This window comes from Cyprinodon tularosa, unplaced genomic scaffold, assembly GCF_016077235.1.
Source record: "Cyprinodon tularosa strain WSP-4 unplaced genomic scaffold, ASM1607723v1 ctg268, whole genome shotgun sequence".
Lineage (NCBI taxonomy): Eukaryota > Metazoa > Chordata > Actinopteri > Cyprinodontiformes > Cyprinodontidae > Cyprinodon > Cyprinodon tularosa.
Genome location: NW_024038972.1, coordinates 337,690 through 356,622, shown reverse-complemented (window position 1 = coordinate 356,622; position 18,933 = coordinate 337,690). Strand labels below are relative to the sequence as shown.

The following is an 18,933-nucleotide window of genomic DNA, read 5'->3' as shown; positions in this document are numbered from 1 at the left end:
GATAAACAACCCTCCAATCAGGCAAATACCTTTTTATGTCTGTGACTGATTATAGACTGTTTACAGCCACGACTCTGATTTAGGAAGACTGGAAAACAAGTGGGACACAGAGGGGAGACGTTAGGAATAGGGGAGCCAACGTATGCATCTAATAAAAGAATATGCTGTCGGAAAATAATTAGATCTGCTTGTGGTTTTATTATAACTGATCTGAAACTTGATGGCATCTTTTTTTTTTTGTACGAGTTAAGTGATGTTCAGTTGTTGAGCTAAAATTGCCTTCTACCTCTTTGATTTTAAATGTGTGATGGCAAAAAGGAAATAGAAATAATACCTGAAAAAGTTTGGTTTTTAAGGTTTCCTAATGCTTGGGGAGGATATTAAATGAACACAAAATAAAAAAAAAGACATATGCTTTTCTTATATGTTTGTTTTTTAAATCATTTTATTTTGGAAAGTTTGTGTGTGACGCATTTTATATCAAGAAAAAAAAATTGCACTAATATTCTAAAATGTTTTTTATTCAGGACCACTTAAGTTAAGATTCTTCTTTAAACATTTAGCTTCTGATGATTACGTTAACATTTACTTTCATGTATTTATCTCCGGTTTGTAAAATCAAGGATAAATCTGGTAAGTTTTTTTTTTGTTGGAACTGAAGTGTCTTTGACATATAACCATATTTTAAATATATGTTTTACTCTGATCTGTAGGAGGTGGTAACAGAAGAAAAACAAAGCTTCCATTTCTTTGTTGAATAATTTAGTACAGAAACTGTGTACAAAGAAGAGTTATTTCCTAAGTAACTAGTATTAGATAAAAACGTGGTAGAAATTATCACTCAACTTTAGGTAACAGAACTTAGAAGAATATTTTTACTCCTTTAGTTTCAGTAATGTTTTTCAGTTCAGTTTATTTCTATAGCGCCAATTCACAACACATCATCTCAATGCACTTTACAGTTCACTAGATCATACAGTCAAATTGATTCATAGTTTTCTATCTATGGAAAACCAGTTGATTGCATCAACTCATTGACTCGAACATTTAATCGTTTTAACTTTTTCCTCAATTGGAGTTATTTTTAATTGGATTATCATGATTTACTCCTTTGGGATTCTTTTATAATTTATTAGATTTTGGTCGTGGGCAAGACACTGCCTGAGTGGAGTAATGAGTGAGTAACAGTAGGGAAGCTGCAGAGAAGTGTGTTAAACTAGGACCTTGTTTCCTAGTCTGTACCCTGGGTTGCCAGGGTTTTTGCAACATAAAAGTTTCTATGTGACTGAGCTACACATAGTTTTGTATAACCAACTATTGGGGAGATGATACATGGTTTTCTGAAAAGTTTTGGTGGGTATTAATGTTCCCTTCACTCCTCAATAGAATTACACTCTAATCAGCAAGTAGTTAACTTGGTTGGAAGTTATGCTTGTTCTGCTAAGAGCTCAGGAGACTTTTAGAGAAGATGAACACAAAAAAACTCATAAAGACCAATCAACATATAAGCCAGCATGACGTGAAAACGTTTTAAAATACTGTCTGAAAAAAAAAAGTTTGGAACAGCAACTGACCTAACATTGTATACAACCTGAACTGACATACAGGGTTGGGAAGAGATTAATCAGACGAGCAGTTTAAGATGTCCTTGGTAACTCTGGAGAAGCTGCATATGTCAACAGCTATCATCTATAACCCATTCGCATTACAAATCAGGCCTTTATGGAAGAGTGACATCAACTATAAGAGTAACGAACAATCCCCATTGTGAAACTGTTGCAGGGAAGCTCATCTGAGTTAATGAGATCATAATTAGATCTAAATGCAAAAAGATTCTAGATTAATAAGTGTTGGAACAACAATAGAAGGGAATTTGTTTTAATGGCTGACTCTGAATACAGATCTGAATCTATATTTAGACACAAAAACTGGCAATTATGAGTCCCTAAAAATGTAAAGCTACTAGTGACATTGAAGTTGGTGATTGTAACAGTGGGCATGGATATTTTCACAAGGCCGTGTGGTGAAATTGTGCTAAAGTAGTAACAAACATCCATAAGAAACTATAAAGGCCCCGTAATGCTCGTTCTCAAGGTACTGAATATTTCAGGCTGAATTAGGAAGGGATATTGCATATTGTTCAACTATCTTTATGACCTTATTGTGATGAATCAGGGTTACTAAACTTCTGGGATCTGTACAGTAAGTTTCCTACTGTATATATCTGTATGCAAAGGTAGATGTGTGCTGGCATATGTGTTTTGTGTGTTGTAATCACCAGAGAGGCTTTTAAGTGGCTACCCAAACCACGCGGGGAGGAAAACGCTGAGTCTCTGATGCTAATACGAAGAGTCATATCTTTCCACTCAAAGTAAATGTGTATTTGCTGTGTATGTGTGTGGGTGGTACATACTGTATGTGTGCACAGGGAACTTATGCAATTACGGCTTGCTTTTTTTCCCCATTACCAAACTGCCCGAAATGCTGACAGACATGCAGCCCTAAGCTGACATAAGCAATCACTATGCCCCTGTGTGCATATTTCTGCGCGTGTGTGGGACATGTTCAAACGGACACTAATTCTCAGCATTTTATGACTGAGATGGCTTCGCTGTGGAGGCGTTATAAACACACATGCCCTCAAACACACTCTAAGAATAGGAACTTTTTAGCAGCGCTGCGGAGGCTCTGAAGGCCAATGAGTGTGAAAGGATTTTCATAAGTTGAGTTCTGACTTCAGAGCTGATCTGCTCTAAAAGACCTCTTCTGCTCATCCGCTCTGAAAGCGAGGAAGAGATGTGGCCTATTCTGAGGCATTAATGATGCTATTAGTCGCTTTTGAAAATCCTGATTAAAAACTTCAATTTGTGTTTCTTATCTACAGGGTACTCCTTACTGCATGTGGTTAGCAAGTACTTATTCATGCAATTGCTTAAAGAAAGATCTAACTAATGTTCCTTTCTTATGTCTATTTTTGTTTCTCAACAGCTATTGGGATTCAGATGACTTTGGAGGTGCTTGAATCCAAATTTAGAGCCATTGCTGCACAGGTAAGACTTACTGACCAAGTGCACACTGGATGTGTCTGAACATCCGCCCTAACCCCTATATAGAGCACTATATAGCAGCTAGGCTATTTTAATGAGTGTCCGAACGTCTAGTGGATAAAAAAATGGTGGACTCAAAATGTCCCACAATGAAAATTAGTGCTCATCTATGTTCACTAGAAGAGCAGATATATCCCAGAATGCTTTGAAAGGGCTCTCCTCACAAAATATCATTGGATTTGATTTGGGGGTGAAAGATGGCGACAGCATCATGGCAGGAGCCGACAGGGAGTGAAAAACAGTGATCATCTGTCCGAATGGTCACTTTAAGTTCACTATAAACTCCACTATATACAGTCCTTGTTGTATATAGTAATTAAGGGGTTAGGGCGAGCGTTTGGACACAGTCACTGTATATTTTTTTCAGACTTTTTAAGCTGTTCTAACTTGACCATGTTAATTTTTCTGTGCACATATACAGTGAGGGTGAAAAGTTTTGAGGTAAATTAGCAATAAACAGTTATATACTTGCACTACTAAAAAAGGGAACATGTAAACAACACAGTATAACTTCAATTACATTAAACTTCTGTCTTATTGAAAATCAACTTCACATGCTTTGGTGTAAATGGAATAGACAACAGGCAATTACAAAGACACACTTGATGAGAGTGGTTCTGCAGGTGGGGACCACAGACCTTTTCTCAGTTCCTATGCTTCTTGCGTTTTGTTTTGATCACATTTGAATGTTGGTGATGCTTTCACACTTGTGGTAGCACGGGATGGACTCTACAACCCACACAAGCTGCTCAGGTAGTGCAGCTCATCCGGGATGGTGCATCAATGCGAGCTGAGGCAAGAAGGTTTGCTGTGTCTGTCAACGTAATGTTCAGAGGTGCTACCAGGAGTCAGGCCAGTACACCAGGAGATGTGGAGGAGGCCTTAGGAGATCAACAACCCAGCAGCAGGACCGCTATCTCCACCTTTGTGCAAGGAGGAACAGGAGGAGCACTGCCAGATCCCAGCAAAATGACCTCCAGCAGGCCGTAATTGTGCATGTGTCTGCACAAACGGTTAGAAACTCACTCCATGAGGATGGTAGAAAGGCCCAATGTCCATAGATGTGGGTTGTGCTCACACACCAACATGCTGGCATTTGCCAGAGAACACCAGGATTGCCAAATTTGCCACTGGCACTCTGTGCTCTTCACAGATGAAAGCAGGTTCCCACTGAGAAAATGTGACAGATGTGACAGAGTCTGGAGACACCATTTAGAGCGATCTACTGCCTCCAACATCCTTAAGCATGACCGGTTTGGCAGTAATGGTGTAGGGCGGGCTTTCCTTTGGAGGGCCGCACAGCCCTTCATGTGCTCGCCAGAGGTAGCATGACTGCCATCAGGTAATGAGATGAGATCCTCAGACCCATTGTGAGACCATATGCTGATGAGGTTTGCCCTGGGTTCTTCCTAATGCAAGACAATGCTAGACCTAATGTGGCTGGAGTGTGTCAGTAGTTCCTAAAAGGTGGAGGCATTGAAGCTATGAACTGGCCAGACTGTTCCCCAGACCTGAATCCAATTAAGCACATCTGGGACAGAATTTTTCGCTCCATCCACCGTCACACATTGCACCACAGACTGTCCAGGACTTTGCGAATGCTTTAGTCCAGGTCTGGGGAGAGACTCATCAGGAGACCATGTACCACCTCATCAGGAGCATGCCCAGACATCATGGGAGGTCATACAGGCAAATGGAGGTCTCACACAATACCGTGCCTCATTTTTAAGCAGTTTTATGGACATAAGGACATGCAACTGCAAAAAGGGGCTCCAATGGTTAATAATTTGATTTGCATTGATGATTTATTGTAAGCACATTCAACTATGTGCAGAACAAAGCATTCAATGAGAATATTTAATTCATTCAGATCTAGAAGGTGATATTTTAGTGCAGTTTTAAGCAATTTATATAGTTATATACAAATAAACTGTTATAATTCTGTATCTTAAAAAAATCAAATCAGTTTTTACTGAGTATTAAAAGCATTATTTATTCCTTGTTATTTGATAATTAAAGCATTTACACTTAGTTCGGCCTAATGCACCATCTCATTTCACTGCTCTCCCCATTAAAGAAGTGCCTTTAAGACCATATGTGAAACTTTAATTTCATCATTAAAGCTATTTGGGGATAATCATGTTGTGCAGAGAGATGCAGAAATAGCCCTAAGAGAAAGATGTGAGTAACCTTTCACACCTTCGGGAGAACTTGCTTAATTTACCATAGCTCTTTTTGCAGTAGCAGGTGTTTGATGATTTGGTCCCTCTCCTCCTCTGCACCCATGGCTGTAAATGACAGCAGTTAAAATGCCATTTAAAGCTTCTGGCTAGCCATTAGGTGATTGATGGCCACTGCAGCGTGGCTCTGCGTGTGGCTGACTTTGGGTTTGTGTGTTTCTGTATGCACACATTGGTGTGTGTTAGAGATGTGGAAAAAGGTGCCTTTTTGTGTTTGTCTGTTAGGGTTATGTGTCAGATTAACAGGGACCATATGCTCTGCCATCTGTGCCAATATGGACATTATGTCCATCTTCAGACACTCAATCCGTAAAATGTAGTACATTTTTTTTATACTTAATTTTTCTGGTATAGAAATTTCTTGTCATCTTCCCCATCTCATGCCTTTTTCTCTATTTCCTCCTGTTTCTGATTTCATCAGTCATTTCTGACTAAGCAGGCTTATGTTATCATCTTCTCTTTCTTTCATGTACTTTCATAAGCACTGCATGTGCTAGTTTGACCAGTGTTCATGTGTGTCAATGAATAAGCCTGCCAGAGAAGCTCACAGTAGTTTATTTGAGGTTTTAATTTGCTCCATCATGATAACATTACATACGGTCAGTCCCAATTTGAACATAATCATCAGACAGAAACAGAAAACCAGGATGTGTCCAGATTGTCTATAAAAAAAATATTCAAATCCCCTATATTCTCATTTCTATCAAAAGAAAAACTGAAACTATTCGGATTTTTTTTATTTTTTATAAATCAGTACAAATTAGTAAATCATTGTAAAGTGAAAAGGAAATTACAAATGGTTTTTGAATGTAAATAAATGTGTTTTTTCTCAGCCTTCCTTAGTCACCAGCCTTGGATGCAATAACATCTGCAAAATGCTATCAAAATAAAAGATATTTTGAAAATTATCAATACTAAGAAATATATTATTCAAAGAAACCGATTAGGGTTTCACTATATTAGTAAAACATACAATGAGCAATAAGTTTGGCAGGTGACAAAATTGTTGATGGCCTGATTAGTTCCTTTAAGGGGAAAAATACAGACTGGGAAAGATGTTAATCTGTTCTAACTAGACAGAGAAATCCACTCTTTTAATAGTTCTGGCTTTTTATAAATCTGGCTTTTTTAGAGGCATACTTGAAAGGAGGACATTTCTTTCTGCTTATCACTATCTGAGCTTCTCAACCTTGGTTCTCTGATACTAAACAAAAACAGGCCTTCAGCTGAAATACATGGATTAGATTTGTCAGGTTATTGTCATTTATAAACCAAGCTATAAGACATTTTCAATCACCAATTCTCAAACATAAATTCACATTTGCGGCTGGGAAAGACTGAGTACCTTTATCATTAAGACTACTCAACTAAACAAATATTGTGAAACTAAACACGTCTTGTTAATTGCAAACTTAAACACATTATGCTGAATATTCTTTCCTACTGCAGTAATGATAAAATACCTTTTTTTTTTCCAAAAACAATATACTGACTAATCTGACTACATCTGGGAGTTTAAATCTTAATCTAGCTGGCAATGAAGACTTAACATTTTAAACCCAAAGGGTTTAAAAACATATCTGCCTCAATATATACACCAAAATAAATCAAGATTAACTCCATAGTTATCAGATCATAATGCAAATTGTTGATACCTCTTTATAGGGGAGAAATTATATATATTTTTGTCTTGCTGATGTCATATGTCTGATTTATTTTTACTTGCACTCATCACTAGGGCTGGGTATTAAGTCCTGAATCGATTCCATTTTGATTCATTCAGTTCTAAATCGATTAAATTTTATTCGATCTGTTATTACAATAATGAAAGTGGTTCAACTGTGTTTCAAAATACTCATGTAATAATTTTTTTCCTGTCATATTAAACACAAAGTACAAACTTGTAAATCAGACAGTTTAAACTTGAGACGGGAACAAAACTGTCTCAAAAGTGCAAACTTGTTTGTGAGAGGTGAAAAAGTGAAGCCTCACTCGAGCAAGCAGATGTGACACAGCGGGAACAAAGCAGACATGCATGAGCTGCATTATCTCCACTGCACAAACCTTATTTGCAGCGTTGTCTGCAACAACTACTGGGTATTTGCTGGTCAGCCTCCATTTGTTAATGTCTTCAGTCAAACTAGTGGCTATATTTGCAGCTGTCTGGCTTGAAGTCATCTTGAGAGCATCTTTCCTGCTCATCTGAATGTGAACGTCACGCGCGTCACTATAAAACGAATCGATCTAATTTCCTAGACATCGATTTTGCAAAAATGTAAAGGAATCAATTCAAAATCGATTAAATTGATTTGTTTACCCAGCCCTACTTATCACAAGTATGTCATTGTTTCATTCCAGGGTTTCATTGTGTCATTATGAAAGTGCTGACTTTGAAAGCTTGAATACACCTTATATATTTTTGTTTGATTGTTCATAAGTTGATCCAGTCAAATTAGAACATTGTTTCAATTTCTGGGACATTATTTAAACTTTGAAGGGGTGAAAATGCAGCAGAGTCCTGCACAGATCAAGATCTGCTAACCCTATGTGTAGTAGGAGCCTCTCTGTATGAATTGCTGTCGGTGTGACAGGAGAAAAATCAAATTGGATTTTGCAGAGTCAAACACGAGTGGTGTGATCCAGCCTTTACTTGCATGCTTTTAACGTTGTGCTAGTTATATATCCTCTGTGGTGTATTACTGCCCCCTAAAGGGCTGGAGTGAGAAAGTCTGTCTTACGGCTGTTAGATGTAATTTGACCAAAACAGAGTACTTCTGGGTTTTAAAAAGTTTTTTAAAATTCAGATTATATTATACATGCAATTAATCTACAGTAGATAAAAAAAAAAAGTAAATATTAAACTTTTTTATAAGCGAGGCCTCGGCTCACTGGTAGGCCCTCAAAGCTTATAAGTGCTTATGGGTATTTATTAACCATATTTCCTGAACATGGGCATGGTTCAGAATGGAGACTAGGAGAATTTTGTAGTCACTATAAAATTCAACTTTAAATATGTCCCTGACATTTGGCATGTTAAATAACAGTCAATAGGTATATGTACAAATACAACCGTAACCGAATTCCTTTTTGATTAAAAGGATGAGATGGTCATTGTCCTTTTAATCTAGCCTCTCGCATCAAGCCTCACTACTTGGTGTATGCTACAGGGGACACCTTGTCATTCCTCTAAGTCCCCTGAATTGTTCTTCATACCAGGCACCAGTGATGGGAAACCAAGAGAAAGACCAACACTTGGCTGTAATAGGACTGAAAAGGATGATAAATTGTTTCATTCACAGTTCGACATGCTCTGTTTCACCTCACCATGATTCCAAACACATGCTGTCCATAGACACCAACCCACACATTGAACCACAGACAAAAGATTTCACCATTTAGTCCTTTTTTTTTACATTTGCAGGTGAGTAATGACTTGATGACTAAAACAAACTAACCTCTTCAAGCAAAAGTTTTATTTGTTATTTTTGCTGTATAGATCCCTTTAACCTTTTTGCAATCTAAACATTTATTAACTTCCTTGATATATCTCAAAATATGTTAAGATCATTTAAAAAATCATAATGTTAAAGTTATCATCCATATGACAAAACATTGTCATTGTGTCTACTGCGTAAGTTGCTTTGGACGAAAGCGTGTGCTAAATGCATAAAATGAACAACACACTTGTTGGTTTTTAAACAGCAAATTAAAGGTTATGCATCTTATACAGTTCATTTCTGTTATGCAATCAGAGCATATGTTTGAACAGTAAACAGGAGCATCAAAAGTGTTTATTGCCTGATCCAATGCTACTCTTTTTGTAATGCTCTGCTCTCATTTCTCCTCTGCTTCTCTTCAGCCAAATGACACAGATGTAAGTATGCTCATCATTTTCCACAGAGGCAGCCTCCTTTTGCTTATGGAACCAGAAAATATCATCCACACTTCCCCGCTGAGCTCTGTGAACTTGTGCTTCACAACATTAATTAAACAGACGGCAGACGTACACACAGTCGCAGAGACACAAACATAAAATAAACTCTCAAACGAGATGCTCACCAGTCTCAGTCTCAGGTAGACATTCCTGTCACATCTTGCACAAATTAACAATTTCTCACCAAAGCAGACACTGTTTTTTTTCACACATATTAAGACACCCGTTCCAGCCTAACACCTCCACAGAAAACCACAGACAGAAGCATGTGTTTAAAATGTTTCCTTGTGAACACAGACACACTCTTTTCTCACATATACATAGAGATAATATTTCTAATTGGCTCATTGAGGTTTTCTGAAATTGCTCTCTAATTACAGTAGATTTTGTCTCTTTTCTTCAGTGCTCCACTGTGGAAGGGGTTTGTCCTCTTCGCTGTGACAGTTTTGTGAGTATATATTGCTTTCTGTCTTCTACTTATATGACTTGCATAATATTTGAATATTATTATGCATCTGTAGAGTATGGAGCCACTAGAGAACAAATCTAAGCATTTTTAATCTTTTGCTGATCACTTTAATTACATTTGTTATAAGTCCTTTGTTTTTCTGTCTCTTATTAGGACATTGAGTGCTACGTTATTGACAATAATGGCTTTGTCCTAATTTCTAAACAACGGAGTGATGTAAGTCAACACATTAAAGGCCTTTTAAATCTTACTTTGAAGGTGTGAAAGCTTTCCAATCTGTTTTCTCTTTGATGAGAGAAGACAATATCTTAAGAGCATGAAAGCTTAGGTGTATCTGTTTTAGAAAGGCCAAGTATCTCAGTAGTTTTCCTTTTTTTCTTGAGACCTCTAGTAGACTCCTTACGTAAATGTTTTTATGCCAGTTTTGCATATTTTGTAACATTAAAACCTAATAATCCTTTGTATCTTACATATGTTTTTTTTGTTGTTGTTGCAAAAACTGTTTTGTTTAATTATGTGAGGAGAAAAATTATCTAAAAATTTCTGAATTAGCTAGCCTAGTAAATTAGCCCCGCCCGCCAGCGGCCAAAATCATTTTTGCCTGTGAGTTTGCTCTAGCCTCGATCAATGCCCCAGGCCCTAGAACTGGCTGGCCAATCACAACGCAGAGATGTGTTCTGCTCATTCATTTTTAAGAAGGAAGTATTTGTCATTTTACTGACAGGCTGTTTGTTTACACTCCCCCACCAGCTTTCTGTCACACTTACTACGTCATAGTGAGTTGCACTCATTGGTCAGAGTGTTGGCCAATAGGCACAGACATGGTTTGAAAAACAACGGGTTGTTCTCATCAACAATCTTCTGATGTCTCATTCATCGACGCCAGACTAAATTACACATTTAGTCTCACATTTAGTCTGGTTTATCAGGCTATAATTAACTAGCAACAATCTCAAAGTAACATGCCTTTTTATTTACCCCCCTTTGAATGGATATTAGCCATTTAATTAGTAAATAGTTTATAAGAGTGTGATGTATACTGAAGTTCTTTAAAGGTCTGAGAGGTATGTTGGTAAGCATTAAAGGACAAACATCTTCTTGAGGACTAAAGCTTTTATAGAGTAGCCCATAAAAAGCCTTGTTATGGCTTAGAAAACATGCAAATTGAACAGGTCCACCCCTTTGAAATGGGGGGTCGTTAAGGTCGTTGTTGGCCTGCAAATTAACCTGATGCTGGGCCATGCCCTTGTAATAGGGAGCTGTTGGGGGGTCCACACTACAGAGGACTGGGTCCTGAAAGGGGGGTGGACTTAGATTTCAGCTCCTGAAAACCTATAGCGCAGATTTAGAGTTGATTCCTTCCCACCATCACCTTAATCCTCATCGGCATGCAGGTGACCAAAATATCACGCCTGCTAAACCAGTTGCCACTACCGTGAGGACTGGATGCACCGTCCCTACACTCCAACATATCAGAGAAGGTTCTAATAAAATACATTGAAGTTGATGGTTGAAATGAAACACAATTTGAAAAAAATTATAACTGTCTGATATAAAACTGTCAAACAAAAACTTGTTGTTCATTTTCATCCTGTTATTTTCTGCATATACATCTGCCTTAGATTTAGAGGAACTAAAATTTTATCTATGTTAATCTATGGATTAACTTTACCTTTTGCATATTTGCATGTTTAAATCAAGATGTTTTTCGCATAGGTAAAGTAAAAGGGACCCCAGTTTCCATTTGGTTGTTGTTACAGAACAAATTTGATCATGAAAACAAATTTTAAAAACAGATACCAGAATTGTAATCTGGATTTTTATCTATTTCATCATACAAAAGAAGAAAAAAAGATTTAAAATCTCTTTTATCATCCCCACAATTCAAAGTTTAAGATTATTTAAAGTGTTTGCATTAAATGACATTACTGCAGCATTTTAATTGTAATTAAATATGTCAGTTTATCATCACAGGAATTTGTTAAGCTGTACTGAGAGCTTTATCATCTGTTCTGACAGGCAGGAATGTTCTTCGGCGAGACGGACGGATCAGTGATGACCACACTGATTCAAATGGGCATGTTTAAAAGGTACCTGCCTGGCACTAATCTGCTGTCTGCCTGGTTGATATATATATATATGTAGATATATATATATATATATATATATATATATATATATATATATATATATATATAATATACGGTTGTGTTTCTAGGGGTTTCTGTGTGTGCGTCTGTGGTGAAAATGCAAGTCCATTTGCTGTCATGCTATATTTCCCTCTTAAAACTAGCTAATGAAAGCAATTAGTTTACCTTATCCAGTGGCACAGGCAGCAACCTTTAGTAGAGAACATGCTTCTGATTCTTTTCTGGTTTGATTTATAATCACATGCTCCTAAAATCTGTGCAAATGAATCTGATGAAAACATATTTACCTCCAGATTTTTATAAATTTCACCTTTTTTGTGTCAAAACATGAGATCATCAAGAAGGGCTAATAACAGACGAATATAATTCATACCCAAATTAGATAAAATCTTTTAATAAATAATAATACTATATTCCTCAATTTATTTTTTCTGGGTTGAATTAAGGCTTCTGTATTGTAACATAGATTTGAGAGTAATGGTGTTTATTTTTAGTTATTATTTTTACTACAAAACACTTTATGGTGCAGTTTGTGATTCAAGTCATCTGGAGAACAGAGAAAAAAATAAAAAATAAAAATAAAAAAGTTTCTAATCATAGATTATAAAGACTAAGAGGAGTTTGCTACAACTTGTAAAAGCAGATCAGAGTTTTAGAAATTCAGATTTCAGATATGAGCCAAATAAAAAAAAAGCTATTCAATCCACATTGCTTTTTTCATCAGCTTGCAGTTCCTAGTGCTATATTAGTTGTGAAAGACAGTAAGAGGATCAGTAAAAGTTTGTAAAAGAGCTAAAGGAATTACACCGTGTTTACATGTCTGCTCATGTCCCCTCAGGGTGTCCTTGTTTGACTACCAGGCCATGTGTAAGACCAACTCTCACTCTGTCAGCAGCGCCCGTCCACTTCTCAGCGTAAGTTCAATTATTTAAAGTTTAATTTGTATTTTTGAAACAAGAATCCAGTCACTTTTACACCAAACTTCATCTGTTCCATTCTCCCTGCAGTCATTTTACGCTTTGGCTTCGACCTTCAAGTGGTTCCTCTCTAACTTCCTACTGTAAGTGTGGCTAAAGGCAACATTATAGTCTGCTCTGCATCACCAATTCACTGTAAAGTTTAATTGACTAGCAACGCTAGAAGCAGACCTACATCAGGTATTATTGAGCCAGGTTGTAAAGATGCGATTCCAAACAATGTGTCCTTTGAGTAGTTGTTCATTCAAAGCCATCCAAACCCACTGTTGTGCAGAATTGTTGTAATTCAGCTCATCGTAGGGGTTAGGATGAATAACCTGTTAAGGATTAGACCTAATGACTATAGAGCTGACTTTGACAGAATTTGGTCTCCCTACTTCATAAACTTGTGGTTTATTAATTGAAAGGGCTGCAGCTTTAGCTTCCCTGCCGTCGCCCTCCCTGTATGCTGCAGATGCCTGAGTCCAGGCAGGTCATGTGACCCAGAAAAACAGATCAGCTGCAGCAGTATAGTCATCTTTGAACCAACTTTGAAGAACATCTACAGTAATCAGATCAACAAGATCATGTGCAAAGCTTAAAACAGATTTTTGAAAAGTATGCAAAAAAAAAAAAGACTTAAATAGTATTTTATTGATCTCTGAATAGTCTGAGCTGCAGCAAACAAAAACATTTCTGACAGTATAGGCCTACTAATGACAGGAATCAGAGGTTGAGTTTAATCTGGGCGATCTAAGATGCAGATTCTTTCTTAAAATCTTGGCTGGGATCCAACTTTTCATATATGGGATTTGATTTGGATGTAAAATACTGTTGCAGCTTAAAACCTACAATGTAAGTTCAACTTCAACCAGTGTTTTATTTAATAAAAATGTTTGATATTAATCGGTATAGCATCTAATGGTTATTAAAGAGTGACTCTAAGGCTTACTTTATTTATCTCAAATCAAAACTTAGCTAATTTTTTGTGTCTCCTCTGTCTACAAATCGCTTTCTCTCTCTTTCCTCTTTAAGGTTTCTACTGGAGTTCAATTTCTGCAGCTTTTGGCATACGGAGCCTTTTGCTGATGGTGAGCTGTTATATGGCTCAATTTCCTTTTTCTCTTTGCATGTCTCACACATTCTTAAGCACAGATTTTTCCAAGATGAACTAATTTTTAAAAGTTGAATCTGAATTAGCATAAATACATTGAGGGTAAGTATGCTTTCATTTACATTTCATTCAAAATGCCCATTTCATGTTCCTCATAACACCAAAGTAAATTAAACCTTTCCAGACCAATACAGTTGAAACCAGATATTTACATTCACCAATAAAAACAAACTATCTTTGTCAATGACTGTAAATTTGACTAAGATCATACAAAATTCACTATTTGAACTATTTAAAAAAAAAAAAAAAAAAAAAAAGTCCCCGTGATAAAGTTAGTGTTGCGCCAATGCTATTTTTTGACCCTGATACCGATACCAGATACCTGGCTGTGCAGTATCGACTGATACCATCTGTTTGAAATTGATTTGTGTGTGTGTATGTAGGAGGAACTGCATACTACTTGGATGTAAAATAATTACCATCGTGGCTTTTTGTCGGGCTGCTGCCTACCTTTGTGAAGCAGGAAAAAGACTAATACAAAGTGAATCCAGTAGAACTTTTGGGTGACAATAGTTGAATAAACTTTTGGCTCTAAAAATGGTATCGGTGCCCAATTTGTCGGTAATCGCCGATACTGATAGTGCTGGATCGGGACCCTGTCCGATACTGGTATCGGTATCGGTGCAACAGTAGTTAAAGCTGATCGTTTTATGTATGTCTGCAAGAAGAAAAAGTTTGAAACACGGAAGAAAGAATTAAAGTTTTAAAACAAATCCGGGGGAAACTGTAATGAGAAGATTTAACTTTCAGTAGCAGCTATATATATTCACCCCTGACCTGATAAACAATAGCATCATCTGTCATGACTGTCTGCAATACGTGCTGAAAACTTTAGCAATCCACTGCACACAGCTGCCTATCAGCCTGTGGAAAGTGAGGTAACATTAGCTGGTGATGTGCTGATTGTTGAAATTAATTTACACACAAAAATGATTATAATCCTTTTATATAAGATTTTTAAAAGTCTAAAAATGTTTTGCCTCACCTATCTGAGACTATAGAAATATTTTTTGTAATCATTACTTAACGTTTTTTGTTATATATGGCGAATGTACCTATCTGGTTTTAACTGGATGATATGTATAAAGTGTCTTTTCATTAATTATGAGGCAGATTTTCATATATCACCTTTCATTTCCTTTCAATTGTCTTAACGGTCCTATGAATCATACCTCCACCCCCCCTCATCAATGACCCTCTCATCTTTACCACCGTCCATCCATTCAGCAAAACCATCCTTCAGTCGCTGTGAGTATTTGCTTTGAGGTGTTTTAGAGGGGGTCTGTTGCTCTGCAGACCTTACTGTTTGTGAAACGTTCCAAGCAGAATTAAATTTAGTTTTTCAGATTACATAAGGCTTTCAGTGGGAGCAGACACGGCTGCCAAATCCTTCACTTTTATCTCAGCTAATGGAATATCTAAGCAGTTAAACAAAATCCCAGCCAGACATGTAAACTTTCCTGAGCTATTATAGCTCTTCTGTCTGCTTTCAAATCACCTCTTATTGTACATTCAGTTTGTTTGAAGCATGCTTTCATCTGAGCAGCAGTAATATCCTAAAAGTTTGGCTTTTAGCCCGTCGATCACACATGCACTCTTAACTAATCAAGAAATTACCCCTTTCTATTTCTCCATTAGCTTATGTTCCGAAGAAAAAATGGAACCCATTGCAGCCATGTGACACCGAGTACCCAAGCTTTATTCATGAGCCGTCAGTCAAGGAGACTAACAGCATTATTAAATGTGGACGGTGCCAGAAGTAAGCACACACTCATGTACACATACACACAGACAGCAGCCAAAGTCATTTTTATGCTCCGGACTGGTCATATTAAATTGTCTCCCCAGAATCCATTTTTTTTCTAGAGCTTTCCTGCGCTCTGCTCAATATGATCAGTGTCTATTTATACAAGACTGTCAGAAGAGTGATAGTAGAGGGGACCAAGATGTTATGGGGGTAAGGAGAGTTATATGCAGGGTGAGAAGCATGGGTTTAAAAAAAATTGTGAGTGAGTATTAAAATAGAAAGTAGGGGTTTGAATGGCAAGATGGAGAGCCAGAAACAATGATGCAAGGCATAGTGGTGGAAAGGAAAGAGAGAAATCAGCTTGAGAGGATAAGCAGAGTTTGGGTCCCCTCTTGTGGAAAGCAGAAGTATAACATATCCAAGTTATCATAGACTTTTCATACATGAATATTTCCCTCCAAAAGAATCCATAACCATGTAACCTTTTTTTTTTTTTTGTTTTCTATCATGTTCCAATAAAACAAAATCTAAATGTTTACCATAATGTGTTCTGATAAACAAACTAGAAAATAAAAATTAATGATTTTCTTTTTTTCAAATGTTCTGTACTGACAGCTTTGTTAAACTGTGTTAGGTTTGGTTAGGTTTATAAAATGTATAAAATTTTATAATATTTATCGTAACCTGATTTCTGTTATTGCAACCCAGTTTACAGGCTTGAAAAATTACAAAGACAAAAAATTAACAATATGAGAAGGAATAGGGGGTGGACATATATATATATATATATATATATATATATATATATATATATATATATATATATATATATATATATATATATATATATATATATATATATATAGTAACAATACAGAAAAGGGTACATTCATTCGATTTGTTCTTGTCGGGTTTTCACTGCAATTAGAGCATCAAGTTATCTTGATGCTGGGGTATGTCTTTGCTAAATAGCAAGTGAATGTGGACTGTGAGCAGCAAATCTTTAGTTCTAGCCATGAATTTTCCTTCAGATTTGATTTTGAACTGTGATCAGATCATTATAACACATTAAAGCTTTTTGGTATAACTTGATTTTTTAAATATCTGATATTCCTAATTCAGACTCATATCCTACTCAGATTTTGTTTTCACCTTTCCAAAAGTTGCCATCTGGCTGTAGGCTCATCTGATCAGCCTTTGAGAACAGTAGAGTAACCTTTGTCCCCAATGCTGTTCTGCTAGTGAACTCTAAGGGGTTTAAATAACTGATTTCTAATGATAAATAATGCATCATCATATTTTGTCACCAGATCTGTTGTTTTACCTTATTGTTGTACGGCTTCTTTTTTTAATAACTTCCTTAAAAACTCTTTATATTTAACATTTGAGAAACATCTACTTAGTTTTATTTAATTAATGACTTTTTTTCAACTTTGTTATAGTAAATAGAGCAATTAGTATCACCAAATATTTAGAGTTGCTGAATATGTGGTACTGAAATAAATGGCTAAAGTGTATTGAAATCGAAGGCAGTTTTTGTGATACGCATATTGCATAAAGTGATATTGCCAAATGATAAATTTGTGAACCATTGTGCAGCCATAGTTTTCAGTTACGGCTCAGTTTAGTCTCATTTTTTTCTCAGATTGTGTTTCCTCCAGAAGAAATTAATCTCCATAACATGATGCAAAAACCACTGTGCTTAATATACATAGAGCTTTATGGCAGTAATGTTAAAAAATAAGAAAGTCAAAGGTGTAAGAAACACTTTTGCAAGGCTCTTTATGTGAGGATTATTCGGTCTGTTAGCGATTTCTGTCAGGCATTTTACTCTGAGCTATTCTACATGGAGTTGCTTTGACGTTTCTTTCTATTTCACTTCTATCTGTTTCAGGATGTTTGTAGTGCAACAAATACCAGAAAGCAACCTGCTGATGTTGGTGGTCCAAGGAGACTGTGACTGTTCCAGACAGTATCCACCCATCACTCTGGAGCCTAAAGAGGTCAAATATATCCTTTGACAAAGTGACTTAATGAACAGTGAAAAATTAAGAATATACATTCTTGCCCCATTACCCCAAACTTGAGCTCTGGAACTTTTGTTGTTGCATGTTTGTTTTCGCATTGTTTTTGTTTTTTTCTTAACCTTGCTGCACATAATGCATCAGTCAAGTGTGACAGGATGCGGTCCCAGAAGATCCGTAGACGTCCTGAGTCATGCCACTCGTACCACCCACAGGTCAGGTTCTCACTGTCCTACCCCATGGTGCACATTCACTGCAATTACAGACAAATGCAAATACTAGAATAGAGGAGGGAGGATTAGGGTTTATTATCACATAGATAAGCATAATTTTTTTTTTTTTACCTCCATGGCAACGTCATGCCAACATGTCAAATTCCAGCAATACATTTAGAAGAGCTTCCTGGATGGGAAGCGAAACGTCTTCAAACTTGGAAACAAAGTCCAGTGGATTGTTTTGTAGCTTTTTTGGAATATCTTGAAAAAACTAGGAAAAAACACAAAAGTTTCCGCAACAGGAACTACAGACCTTAGACCTCCACATCTATGGGTGGCTGCATCAACACTTGAACTTGAGAACATGGTCCACTAACACTCCATGTCTCCAGCCTCCCCTGGAAACTTGGCGAAGCTCTCCTGCAGGTGGGAGTGCAACACGTACATGACCCGAGGGCTCAAACAGACGTTCCCAGCAGACCCTCACTACTCAGCAGGGCCTGCTAAGTCTGTCTGGTTTCCTCCTCTTCAATCCAGCGGATTGGCTCCGCTCCGCTCTTCTCTTCCTCTGAGTTTCCAAGAAATTTTGGCCAAAGGTCAGAAGATGCAACTACAAAGTCTATAATTGACCTTTGGCCTCAGGTGTCCTGGTGCCAAGTACCCTGATGGACATCCTTATGCTGTAAACACCATTCGGGTTCAGAGCTGGGGGTCTGTTCCTCCCAATCACGCCGCCCTAGGTGTCCCCTAGGGAAGTCCCCCAGCAGAAGGATGGAATCCCTGGAACCATCCATTCAATTTTGGTGGCAATCCAAATCTTGAAGTAATCTGGATACAGAAGAGTTTTTAAAGATTCAAACCATGGAGTTTTTTGATGATCTAGGTTACTTCAGCCTGGGTGATGAAGGAATCCAGCC

The 18,933-nt window shown here is 37.1% G+C and overlaps 1 protein-coding gene across 1 annotated transcript in view; it reads left to right on the top strand.

The window, feature by feature from the left end:
* Positions 1 to 17,798, top strand: part of cacna2d4a (calcium channel, voltage-dependent, alpha 2/delta subunit 4a) — a 106,105-nt gene extending 88,307 nt beyond the window's left edge. Inside the window, exons 30-40 of the mRNA XM_038289366.1 lie at positions 2,989 to 3,050; positions 9,207 to 9,221; positions 9,685 to 9,729; positions 9,904 to 9,966; positions 11,770 to 11,840; positions 12,739 to 12,814; positions 12,908 to 12,960; positions 13,892 to 13,947; positions 15,258 to 15,278; positions 15,669 to 15,789; positions 17,672 to 17,798. Of these exons, the coding sequence (XP_038145294.1) occupies positions 2,989 to 3,050; positions 9,207 to 9,221; positions 9,685 to 9,729; positions 9,904 to 9,966; positions 11,770 to 11,840; positions 12,739 to 12,814; positions 12,908 to 12,960; positions 13,892 to 13,947; positions 15,258 to 15,278; positions 15,669 to 15,789; positions 17,672 to 17,798 (710 nt within the window). The remainder of the gene's footprint in view (positions 1 to 2,988; positions 3,051 to 9,206; positions 9,222 to 9,684; positions 9,730 to 9,903; positions 9,967 to 11,769; positions 11,841 to 12,738; positions 12,815 to 12,907; positions 12,961 to 13,891; positions 13,948 to 15,257; positions 15,279 to 15,668; positions 15,790 to 17,671) is intronic.
* The last annotated feature ends 1,135 nt before the right edge of the window (positions 17,799 to 18,933 follow it).